The 12888-nt window shown below is 46.8% G+C and overlaps 1 protein-coding gene across 3 annotated transcripts in view; it reads right to left on the bottom strand.

Annotated features, from left to right (window-relative positions):
- Positions 1-12879, bottom strand: part of rnf31 (ring finger protein 31) — a 22557-nt gene extending 9678 nt beyond the window's left edge. Inside the window, exons 1-14 of one of the 3 annotated variants that reach the window (XM_062519654.1) lie at positions 12704-12879; positions 11525-11724; positions 10900-11046; positions 10396-10551; positions 10174-10230; positions 9363-9468; positions 8802-8948; positions 8112-8271; positions 7438-7598; positions 6855-7018; positions 6024-6257; positions 3447-3764; positions 2530-2715; positions 1041-1247 (exon numbers count right to left, since the gene is read on the bottom strand). In XM_062519654.1, coding sequence (XP_062375638.1) covers positions 1041-1247; positions 2530-2715; positions 3447-3764; positions 6024-6257; positions 6855-7018; positions 7438-7598; positions 8112-8271; positions 8802-8948; positions 9363-9468; positions 10174-10230; positions 10396-10551; positions 10900-11046; positions 11525-11722 — 2241 coding nt within the window. In that variant the 5' untranslated portion in view covers positions 11723-11724; positions 12704-12879. Of the gene's footprint in view, positions 1-1040; positions 1248-2529; positions 2716-3446; positions 3765-6023; positions 6258-6854; positions 7019-7437; positions 7599-8111; positions 8272-8801; positions 8949-9362; positions 9469-10173; positions 10231-10395; positions 10552-10899; positions 11047-11524; positions 11725-12182; positions 12338-12703 lie in introns of those variants that run through there. The other 2 variants (XM_062519646.1, XM_062519661.1) reach the window with 2 other exon arrangements.
- Positions 12880-12888: the final 9 nt, after the last annotated feature.

The raw sequence follows: 12888 nt of genomic DNA, 5'->3' as shown, positions 1-12888 counted from the left end.
GGTATAAAATAACGTAATCAACTATAATCAATGAAACTGGCTACAACAGGCGTCAGAGCGGTGCACACATTCAAAGGAACACTTCAATTGCACCCATTAGAGTATCGCATTCATATTGAAGTGTGGAGGTTTGGCATTGCTCAAAGCCATCTATGGAAATCAGGCATAGAGATATTCTCCTCTCCCCTCTATGCTCCTCTCCCCTCCCCTCCTTTCTCCTCTCCCCTCCTTTCTCCTCTCCCCTCTATGCTCCTCTCCCCTCCCCTCTCCCCTCCTTTCTCCTTTCCCCTCTATGCTCCTCTCCCCTCCCCTCTCCCCTCCTTTCTCCTCTCCCCTCTATGCTCCACTCCCCTCCCCTCTCCCCTCCTTTCTCCTCTCCCCTCTATGCTCCTCTCCCCTCCCCTCTCCCCTCCTTTCTCCTCTCCCCTCTATGCTCCACTCCCCTCCCCTCTCCCCTCCTTTCTCCTCTCCCCTCTATGCTCCTCTCCCCTCCCCTCTCCCCTCCTTTCTCCTCTCCCCTGTATGCTCCTCTCCCCTCTCCCCTCCTCTCTCCTCTTCCCTCTATGCTTCTCCCCTCTATGTTCCTTTCCCCTCCTCTCTACCCTCTACGCTTCTTTCTCTGCATCTGTCCCTCAAACTCAACACAGCTCAGTGTCGTCTCTACATGGATCAGGAGCGAACGCTAGCACACAGAATTGACAAAGTTAGTGCACACAACAAATTGCCAGGACTGGAGCTGTCCTGTCTCTTTCCATCATCTCCCTACCTCTCTCTTTCTCTCTCCCCTTCTGCTCTCTCTCTCTCTCCATCACCATACCCCCTCCTTCTCTCTCACACTCTCTCTCCTGCTCTCTCTCTCCCTCTCCATATCCTCCCCCTTCCTCTCTCTCACACTCTTTCTCCAGATCTCTCTCTCCCTCCCCATACCACCCCCACACTATTTCCCCTGCTCTCACTCATTCCCTCTCTCTCTCTGACACTCTTTCTCCTGCTCTCTCTCTCCCTCCCTCCATCCCTCCCTCCCTCCCTCTGTGGAGTACCTTGCTGTGGGGAAAGACGGAGAGGCAGATGGGGCACTCTTTGGCGAGTACGCGGCGGATGAAGTCGCGGTCGTGGGACTCGCGCACGGCCTGCACCACGTCCTCCAGGGTGTAGGGGGCGGCGGGGTCCTGCAGCAGGGACAGGGCCAGCTCACTGCGGCCCCAGCTGGGCAAGTCGTACACCGCCAGCAGCCTGCGGCACACGCGCTGGAGGCAGAGGGAGAGGGGGAGAGATAGGGAAAGAGAGAGAGAGAGAGAGATGGAGGGAGAAATAGAGAGAGAAAGACAAGGATAGCAAGAGAGAGAGAGAGATGAAGAGAGATATAGAAATAGAGAAGAGAGTGAGTGAGGGAGAGACATGGATAGCAAGAGATAGAGAGATGATGAGAGAGCAAGAGATAGAGATAGAGAGTGTGTGAGAGAGAGAAAGACATGGGTTGCAAGAGAGCGAGAGATCGATAGAAATAGAAAGAGATAGAGAAAGACATGGATAGCAAGAGAGAGAGATGAAGAGAGAGAGAAAGAGAGAAAGATAGAGAGAGAGAGAGAAAGAGAAAGACAAAAAGGAAGAGAGTAAGACAGAGAGAGGAGGGGCAGAGGGGGAGGGGGAGGGGTAAAAAATTGTAAATTTTCAATGATAAAAGCAGGTGGGTAGTGGGTGAGCGTGTGTAGGCGTGGCTGCGGTGCAGTAAGCGGTTGGAGTCATTTCAGATCACAGGCGCTGTGTGCCGAGCGAGCGACACAGGGGCCCTGCAGGGCCTTGTCTGAGGAGCACCTCCACAATGGGCCTGTGCCAGCTCACAGACACGCTGATGATGAAATGCTACCGCCACAGGATGACAGCACAGACATCCTCGCCCAGAGAGCTCCGCAGTTACAGTACACCCCACGCAGATGAGAAAGTTAGTACAAATCACCCTTTTAACAGCGTTAGCCCGTTAAGAGCTGCAGCAACTGCAGACCTGGTGGTTTTGAGCGCAGTTGCTGGTAAAGGTTTGTGCTGGACAGGTCAAGCCAGCTCACGTTGGTGAGAGCAGTAGGCTAGTGCTGCTTTGGTTCACACTTCAATCTATCTGAGACGAATGTCACCAAGATTAACAAGATTGTTGTCTCCTCATTCATAACATTCTCAGTGAAACTGTGATATCCTCAGCTGATGTGGCATCTGTGAGAGTGGATGCTATACCAGCCAAGACCTACGTCTAGTACTGTACATTACAGGGCTGATAGACAGGAAATGATCCGTGCCTGAAATGATCAAATACATTCAAAGACAATATACAGTGTAAAGAATAGCCTTTCTTGACATCGTTCTTGACATAGCAGGCCTGATATTACATTGTTTCATGGTGAAGGCATATAATCCTTGTGCTGTTTGTTGTAATGCTGGTGTACAAAGCAAAACAAGTAGGAAAAACGGACAAACTAATAAGCTTCTTTGAAGCTCTTGGTTCTGATCCTGCATGCCCTGATGTGGAGCGGAGCCTACCTGTTTGTCTGGGAGGTGGATGTTGATGGGGGGCTCGGGCTGGTCGCTCCACATGCGCTGGTGAAAGGGGTCCAGGAGAGGGCGCTGCAGCACGGCCAGGGCACCCCTCACCTCGCCCCCGCTCAGCCGCAGAGCCTCCCCGCAGCGGCCCGCGTCACTGAAGCCCAGCGCGGCCAGCTCCTTCACCTGCAACGCCACAGGGACACAGGAACACGCTGTTGTCCATATTGTACAGTATGTGTCTTTAGTACTATTGTCTGAAGGTTTACTATGTCTATTGCACTACTACATGTCTACTTGTTAAATGCACAGAGAGTTTGAACATCTACTGAAGTCATATGTCTTGCATATGTAAGTATACTTGGCCAACAGAAACTGAATCTGATTCTGATTCTGACCCAGGCTGACCCAGGGGGAGAGCCACACTCTCACACTCCTTAAACTGAGTTAGGACTCACAAGCACTGAAAAACAACACAGCGGGAGTGCTACATTGTCAGCCATCTCCATATTTGTGAGGTTTCAAAAATAAGGGTCTTTTTTTGCCTCTCTCTTGGTTATGCTGTATATTATTGTTCTGCAACATGCTCCTTGTGCTCTGGAAGCTCAACCTTCACAACAAATCACACAGGTTTGATACCTCAGGATATAACATAGGTTTGATCCCCCGGGACATAACATAGGATTTATTACCCTGGGACATAACATAGGATTTATTACCCTGGGACATAACACAGTTTTGATACCCCGGGACATAACAGACTAACCATAATGTGTGCCATAGCTTTGAGTAAAAGCATCTCCTACATAAATGACTGTGGTGCACATCCCATAATTAGCACAAATGTATTCATTTGAACACGGACGGGGAAAAGCCCTGGCGATGGTGTAGTCTGTGCGGTCTGCAGTGAGACTGACCTTGGCCTTCCTGTCCCTCAGCGCCTGCTTGACCGCTCGCTCAGTGTCGCCCCCTGCTGTCAGCCAGGCGTGCTTGGCCTCGGCTCTGGACAGCTGCACGCCGCGGCTCGGTGGCTCCTGGGAGCCGTCGGCGCGCTCCGGGGGCTCGGTGTGGAGGGCTCGGGGACCCAGCGGCACTGCGGACGCCTGGGCGCACAGCTCGTCCAGCAAGGGGGGCAGCTCGGTCTTCAGCCAATCGCAGGGCACGACGCTGCTGTCGCCAGAGCCACGCACGCCCGCGTACACCTCCTCTGGACTCACCCCCTTACGCTCGCCCTCCTGAGAGACAGAGGAGAGAGAGAGAGAGAGGTGGAGAGGAGGGGAGAGAGGTGGAGGGAGAGAGAGGAGAGGTGGAGAGGAGAGGTGGAGAGGAGAGGTGGAGAGAGAGAGAGGAGAGGTGGACAGGAGAGGTGGAGAGAGGAGAGAGGTGGAGAGAGAGATGAGAGGTGGAAAGAGAGACATACAGTACCCTCCAGAATTATTGGCACCCTTGGTAAAAGTTGACTAAAAATAGGTCTAAAAAATAATCTTTAGGTGATTTATTGTACTCCCACAATGAAAACAATGAGGAAAAATACACCCTGCAAGGGAAGCAAATTTATTCTGAGAAAAAGGAAAATCTCATAAAGAAATAAATGTTTTTAATAAAAACACGTCACTCACAATTATTGGCACCCCTACTTGTAATACCTTCTTAAACCTCCCTTTGTCAATAAAACAGCATGTAATATTCTTCTCTGACACCCCATAAAGATTGAGAATACAAACTAAGGGATTTAAGACCATTCATCTTTACAAAACCTCCCCAGATCGTCCAGATTGCTAGGTCCACACTTGTGCATTCTTCTCGTTGACTCACACTGTTTTTCTATGGAGTTTAGATCAGGGGACTGCTATGGCAATGTCTGAAGCTTGATTTTGTGTTCAGTAAACCATATTTGTTTTGATCTGTGCATTTGTTTTGGTTCATTGACCTGATGAATGATCCAATCATGACGAACTTTTAGGGCCTTGGCAGAGATTGTTTGATTTCCTTTGAAAATGTTCAGGTTTTTCTTGGTGTTCATGATGCCATGCACCTTAATTAGGTTCCCAAGGCCTTTGGGAATTAAAACAGCCCCACAATAGCACAGCCCCTCCACCATAATTCTGATTAGGCATGGGGTTCTTTTTAGTATAGTCATTCTTCTATGTACGCCAAAGACACCTTAAGTGTTTTTAGCAAAAGAGCATAATTTTATTTTCATCTGACAATAGACCACACTCCCAGACACGTCATGGTACCATTCAGTAACTCCTGCCATTTACATTGTTCATTAAATGACTCTACTGGCTTTAACCTGACATGCTGTCTAAATAATCTATTAGCAGTGAGGTCACTTTTGAAGATTTTTGGGGGGGACTTGGTGACCCCAAGATGATAGCTTTGTCTGTAACTCTCAACAGTGGTTCTTATGGATTTTTTTGCCTATCATACCATCCTCCATACTGTGCGTGGGAGCAAAATAGCCATGGGTCTTTGTCCAAGCATGTTTGCCACATTTCCAGATGATTAGAACCTTTTAGTCATCATTTTAACTGGAAACATAGGCATTTTCAACAAAATACCTAGTTTCCATAGACATTCTCTTACTTACAAATGTCAACACAATTTCTTTTTATTTCAATTTAGTGTATTCTCTTGTCTCTCCAATGTTGAAAAATGACTAGAGGATTTAGCCTCTGAGTGACTTCATTTTCATACCATAGTGAAAAAGAACGTCATGAACTACTTCTGAAAGTTCACAGACACTCTGATTTACTTTAAAACGTTGCCTTTACATAGGAAAATGCTCCTGTTAAATGTTGTACATAATTTGTTTCAGGGGTGCCAATAATTGTGAGCAAGCTGTTTTTGTTAAAAATATTTATTTCTTTATGAGATTTTCCTTTTTCTCAGAATAAATTTGCTTGCCTTGCAGGGTATATTTTTCCTCATTGTTTTCATTGTGGGAGTACAATAAATCACCTAAAGATTATTTTTTATACCTATTTTTAGTCAACTTTTACCAAGGGTGCCAATAATTCTGGAGGGTACTGTATCCAATATTCTACATTCATTATGGTATACAAAGCAAGGCACGGCACTTGCAAAATAGCTTTTGCACCTGAAGAATAATCTATCAAGGTGTGCAAGCTCCTCTCTTCCTAATCCAGGGAACAGGGCTGACCAAAGTCATGACAGTTACGAAAACAAAGGCTAAACTAGCAGTGAAAAAATAATTCACTGCTCAAATGCAGAATAAACCAAATTCCCAATAAAATTAAATAAAATAGAAAAATGCAAAACAGACTAAAATGAAATAAACTCAATTAAAGGCTAAACTGAATACAAACAAATCTAAAACTAGTCAATTCTGCAAAATAAAAATATAACTAAGTTTGCACTCATGAAACGAACTAACACTAGACCGAAAACTCAAAGGCAAACAAACAGCGAGACCAAACAGAAGCACATGACGATGTGAAAACGGTATGAAGTCTGGAGTGAGGACTCACGCGGATCAGCTGGATCAGCTTCAGTCCCTCCTCCCTCATCAGACGCTGGCGCTTCACGTCTGGGTCGTCGGACGGCGGGCTCTTGGTCTTGACGGACAGCTGCGGGAAGTCCCTGGCCGGGGACGGGGTTCGCAGTTTGGGGGGCGAGGGGGCGGGCTCGGGCCGCGGGAGGTCACACATCTCGCAGGTGGGGGACGGCGTGTGATTGGCGTAGGTGCAGAACTGACACACCCACTGAGAGAGACAGACGAGAGAGACTTTTTTAGATCAATGTGTAAATGTCACTTCATGTGAAGTTTGCTTGCAAAAGTGTTTCTGGCAAAAGAGTCAAATTAGTACACACATACTGGAGCTCTCCATTGAACTCCCTAGTTTTAATCATTTCATTAACTTTGCTAGGACAATTATTGTGAAATGCTTCTAGTTAATTGGTTATTCTGTACACTAAGCAGTCAAGGAGTAGCCTGGAAAACCAGTCCGAACTTGGCCCTGGCCATAAAATTTGAGGTCGGGAAATTCTACATCTTATCTGTTGCACAAGGCAATTGGCATTTCCCCTCTGTATCGGTTGAAACACTGCCATAATCATGTCCTAATGGAGCAGCATCAGACTCCAATTCTGATTAGAATTGAGTATGACGATGTCAGGCTAGTCAAGGAGCTTAATGTGTTCAATCAAAGAGAGAGAGAGAGAGAGAGAGAGAGAGAGAGAGAGAGAGAGAGAGAGAGAGAGAGAGAGAGAGAGAGAGAGAGAGAGAGAGAGAGAGAGAGAGAGAGAGAGAGAGAGAGAGAGAGAGAGAGAGGGAGAGAGAGAGAGAGAGAGACTGATACCTGACTCTCCCGAAGCTCAAGCGTGGGTGCAGCCGGGCGTGAGGGTGTGGCAGGTGGGCGTGAGGGCGTAGCCGGCGGGCGTGTGGCTAGACGGGGGCGTTCACACACCTCACACAGAACACTGCTGCCCGAGTTGACCACTGTGCAGCTCTTACACTGCCACTCTGCCGGAAGAGGACACAGACACAGCACCTTTAACTACAGCTGGGCACATGTACACACACACACACACACACACACACACACACACACAGCTACCACTGGGTACACACACACACACACACCACTTACAGCTACCACTGGTACACACACACACACACACACACACAGCTACCACTGGGTACACACACACACACACACCACTTACAGCTACCACTGGTACACGCACGCATGCACGCACGCACGCACACACACACACACACACACACACACACACACAGCTACCAGTGATATGAACACAAACACTGGTAGAATACAATATTACAGTGGAGGGGAACCAGCAAGAGTGAGAGAGAGAGAGAGAGAGAGAGAGAGAGAGAGAGAGAGAGAGAGAGAGAGAGAGAGAAAGCGGCTGATCTCAGACCTGTGATAGTGGAGGGCTGCATCTCCTCCTGTGGGGCACTAGTGGCTGCGGCTGCAGGTGCAGTGGCAGCCAGACGGGGGCGCTCACACGTGCCACACAGCACTTCCTGCATGCGGTTCAGTGTGGTGCAGTGGACACACTGCCAGGAGGCCAGCGATGAACTGACGGACCAGCAGGACAGAACAAAACACCCAGAACAGGCCTGTCAGCATCAATTACATTTGACATGTTTAAAACACCTCTAGTAAACTCAAGTCTCTCACACACGGCCAATTAAAATGTCCAAACAAACTATGCTAGCACATGAAGACATGCTAGATGTATATGCTTTAATTAGAACAGCTTGTATTGTATTGACTCCTTGAAGTAGACACTGTAAAGAGACCAAGAAGTGTTATAACTGAGGGACTCATACTAATTTGAAATACTGCGAAGTGCAAAGTCCTATATTTATGGTCTAACTAATGCTAATTCAACAACTCAGCCAAATCAAAGTGTTAATTAAACACCATGGGCAAGACCTCAAGGGCAAACACTGATGGGTCTGTGCTCCCACACGCTCTAGTTCTGGTGTGAGAAACTTGTTGCTCGTTGACAGACTTTGCACTTTGCCCCCCATTTAAATGAGGGCCCACGGTCTTCCCACAGCAGGCCGTTGCATGTCTCCTGCTCACCTTATGGACTTGGAGGGCTTGGCCGAGGCCACTGTGACCCTGCTGTGGCTGGCGCGGGCCGGGTGGGAGTGGTACAGCCGGTCGCACTCCGAGCACAGCCTCTGCACGCAGGCCGGACACTGGGCCGCGACGGGGAAGATGCCGCATATGGTGCAGTTATCTGCATTGGGACAGTGGCGCAGGATCAGCAGTAGTCAACATTCAGATTAATGCCATATCAGTGTCTATGGCTAGATCATGACTAAAAAAAGTATGAAAAATGAATATCAATTGGAGATTAACACAAGCAAATAAAATTAGACACTGAGGCAGAGGGTGTGAAAGCAAGTGAATCATAACCACTGCTAGAATAGGAAGAACTGAGAATAGACGGATGAAACAGTGTGCAAGTGTGCGAACGTGCTGTTTAGTTTCAGTTCAACATTTCACGATATTCAATCCATCCAGTTGAGAATTGAGGAACATCAAGCACCGATTGAACTCAGCCTATGCTTTCATCATTTAGCACAGGGGCTAACAAGTCGAGACTGAAGGCTCCAGGCGTACCATTTCATCAGTACCTGCCCTGCACTCCCTGGGACTCAAACCTGAAGCACTCACAGCAGTCTCCAACCATCTCAACCTGCGGAGGCCAAGCATGACCTGAGGGGGGCGCCCTGCGCTGCGCTGCGCTTGTGTGTGCATGCTCACCCTGCCTCGCAGTGGTCAGCGCGGGCTCCCGCCTATGGGCGGCTCTGCTAGGGTGGCAGTGGAACGCCGTGTCACATGACTCACAAAAGCGAATGGAACCACACGCAGCGCACAAGACAGAAGCCGTGCCACCACACAGGGAACAACCTGCTCCGGCCGAGAGTGGGCAGGAGAGACAGGGAGTGGAGAGGAGAGAGAGAGAGAGAGAGAGAGAGAGAGAGAAGAGAAGAGACACAGAGAGAGAGAGAGAGAGAGAGAAGAGACAGAGAGAGCAGACACAGAAGACACAGAGAGAGAGAGAGAGAGAGAGACAGAGAGAGAGAGAAAGGGGAGGGAGAAAGAGAGGGAGTGAGGTAGGGAGGGAGGTAGGAAGGGAGAAGGGCAAGAGAGAAAGAGAGTGTTCAGATGAAAAGTCTGCCGCTCCACAGTCTGATGAAAGCAATGCAATGCAATGCAGCAGAGGTCCCGATAGGAAGCAAAGACAGTCAGCAACAAGGCAACATCTCATATCAGCAGAGTGAACTCAGGACAGGACAGAAGCTGTTAAGAGACCCCACCTACCAGTGGACTTAGTAGAGGAGGACCCTTTGGATGGAGTGAGAGATAACGCAGGCTTATCCTGCTTTTCCCAAGGAGCATCAGAGGGGGAGGCCAACACCTTCTCCTCCTGGGGAGTACAAATCACATGCTTAAAAATCACACTCTAAAAGCAACATTAAAGAGGGTGGTAACAGGATGAACAGCACTTCTGCATTCGCTTCGCGGCCCTCTATCGGCTATAACCCCACTATTTGAGTTTACCAGATCGGGTAGCGGATCTGTAGCTTGATGAAATTAGACAAATTTGACTTGCTTCGATGTTGCAATACACCATACTTTAATAATCTCATGCAACATACTCTACCTCGTCTGTGGACATCGTTATTAAAAAATCACATTCTTAAAGGCACCCTTGACAGCTTTTTGACCTTCACATAACGTTTCCAAAGTGATTTTGACGGCATATTCTCAAATATAGGGGGATGGTGAGAGCAGATCTTGTTTAACGCTGCTTTAAAGAGACCCTATGCAACTTTCTGCAGGAGACGATCGCTCTTTGTTTACATCTGGAAGTCTGAGACGAAGAACCACGCTTGCAATTTATATATTTAAATATAGCCTATACATGTATAAATATACACACTAAAGCTGTCGGGGAAGCTCTGCAGAGAAAATGCAAGCATAAAACGAGCGAAAACGAACAACGAAACCGAAACCAGAGATGAAATCGCCAATCCTGCATAGTTCCTCTTTAAAGCTAACAGAGAAGTGCATTTACATTTAGACTGAGATAGGGGGCGACATTTTTATAGGGCGAGAAGACGAGAATTACCTGCTGAAATACTGATGGAACCAGTGTCTCAAAGAACTCTGGATGAGGATGAGACTCCTTTGGATAGCAACACACACAGAGAGATAAAGAGATAACAAGGGAGAGAGAGACACACACACAAACAAGAAACAGATGAAGCCTTAAATAAAGACAATTAAAGGCACTCCCCATGTACCCCCCTAGACTGATGGAGCCAAGATTGAGATTGAGAGAAATCCAGACCTGGATGAGCATGTCCAGTTCCATCCTGAGACTCATGACCTCCAGGGTAACCGAGGACACCTTCTGAATATCTGGCTCTTGAACTTCATCGGGGAAGCTGAGACCATCTGCTTGTTGATTGGTATATCCATAGAGAGAGAGCACAGCCCGGCCCCCCTGAAGAACAAATGAGAAAAACAACTTTCTGAAATTACGCAAACCTTTTCACATTAGGAAGGTATCAGAAGTGACGTGTCAAACACACCCTGTTGAACTTGAAGTGGTACACAGATCATATGCGTCCGTGTACTTCCATGTTACTTCTATATCTTAAGTGCTTGCATGTGTTGTTGTTGTGTGTGCACATGTGTTAACATTGAAGTGCATTACTGCATTAATGTGTGTGCATTGAGTCTACTGTTACTCTGGAGCCACATTGTTTTGTGTTACTGTGTACATACATGGTACAGTATATTGTTGAGAGGACAATAAAATCTACTTGACTAATGAAACACCTTCGACTACCTTAATAGCGTCCACTGTTGCTCTGAAGACAGGGTTATTATGCTTTACAGTCCGCCAATACTTTGGCCTGTTGGAGCTGGTGAGATTTGATCCATACTTCTCTAGGATATTAAGAGCTGTGGAGAGTCTCTGCAAAGACCCCACGGTCTAAAAGGAACAATAGCAGATGCCCGTGAACACACACATACACGCACGCACGCACGCACGCACGCACGCACACACACACACACACACACACACACACACACACACACACACACACACACACACACACACACACACACACACACACACACACACACACACAAACACACACACACACACACACACACACACACACACACACACACACACACAGAGAGAGAGAGAGAGAGAGAGAGAGAGAGAGAGAGAGAGAGAGAGAGAGAGAGAGAGAGAGAGAGAGATGAAAGAGGCCAAAACATGGTTATGGTTATTTGTCAGACGCCTTTATCCAAAGCGACTAGGTTATCAAGTATAACATTTTACGGCTGTCTTTAATGTCACATTTCATATTTACATTGAAAAGCACAAAGCCAAGCTTTAATGTAATGTCACCACTAACTAGCAACTGAGTTAAAGAAAATGTATGCATTCCTGTGCTCACCTCTTTCTTGTTATTGCCAGCACTGTTTTCCTTCAACATCACCTCTGCTGAAATTTGTTGGTACTTAGCAGCAGGTGGCAGAGGAAGGTTGGCCATGGCACACACACCTGCCCGAACTTCATGGGCCGAGCACGGTGAAGATAGACACGCCTCTGCCCTGCTTCTAACCTCCTCTAGCTCTTCTGACAGACTGTCCATGGCTAGACACAGAGAATTTTCATTCAATGAAACTCACAATAACAAACTAAGAACTCACAAGGACAATTTCAAACAGCAATTTTACTTTGATGAATACAGACTTTCAAAACCACACATTTTGAAACGGCCCAATGATTTGCACTGAAACCTACACTGTCAGTGTGATTTAATTTAACTGATTTAAGCAGTAGCCTACATGACAAGGACAGTTTGGGCTACTGTAGGTCGGTAAGACAGACCTGTCACTGTTCACGACTGTCAACCAAGTGACCAGCTACGTTTAACCTGTTAAACCAGTTTGGTTGTCATTGTCTTGGTGGTAATGAACACCGTTATCTAATAACGTGTTATTGGGGTGTTGTTATTTATAGGCCTGGTAAAATATTCAATAGACTGTGACATACTAGCTAGCTAACATTAGCTATCAGGGACCCATGCCACTCATATTTTGTTTACATACCTACGGCGATAACTGGTTTTAAACGCAGATATAAAATCGGAGTGATGGCTCGTCATTAATCAAATCCCACATGTTCCGTCACGTTCTATCCACCACTGGCTGCCAAATACAGAACATTATCGTGCTAGAAGGCTCCATTGCAATATCTTGCTGTGTACAGTAGCCTAGTCCTCGGACTGTCAGAACCAACATGGCTGAGCCTGCTACGACTCTCTTCAAAATAAAAGATGCATGCTTCATAATTATCCGAGACACACAATCAACATTCTGATCATCTGTTTCTATTTCTAGGTTTAATTCTTAAAATGATGTGATTTGTAACAACACATAGCCTTGGTGCGTCATGCGTAAACTGCCCTCGAAGTAATGTTTTTAAATTATTGTTATTATCATCAATAAGACTAGATAACGTAAAATCTTACCTCCCTCCTCCCCGGCCCTTTTTCATTCACAATAAAATAATTATTTAAGAGTGCAAGAGGTCCTTTCTGGAAACTCAGTCTGATAATAAATACACGTACACGAAGACTTTTTGACGTTTCACCATTTTAGGGTCAATATGTCCATCTAGTGGTCTGTCAATACCATTGCAGGCAAACGGGTGTAGGCATTCAGTATAGTTTCTGTCTCTAAGAATTCTCGTTTATTTCTGCAAATTCGTTTGCTTTCTGCACAAAAAAAATAAACGTGTAAGACTACCTCTAAG

The sequence above is a fragment of the Sardina pilchardus genome, chromosome 2 (genome assembly GCF_963854185.1).
Source record: "Sardina pilchardus chromosome 2, fSarPil1.1, whole genome shotgun sequence".
Taxonomy (NCBI): domain Eukaryota; kingdom Metazoa; phylum Chordata; class Actinopteri; order Clupeiformes; family Clupeidae; genus Sardina; species Sardina pilchardus.
This window is presented reverse-complemented; position numbering and strand designations above follow the sequence as displayed.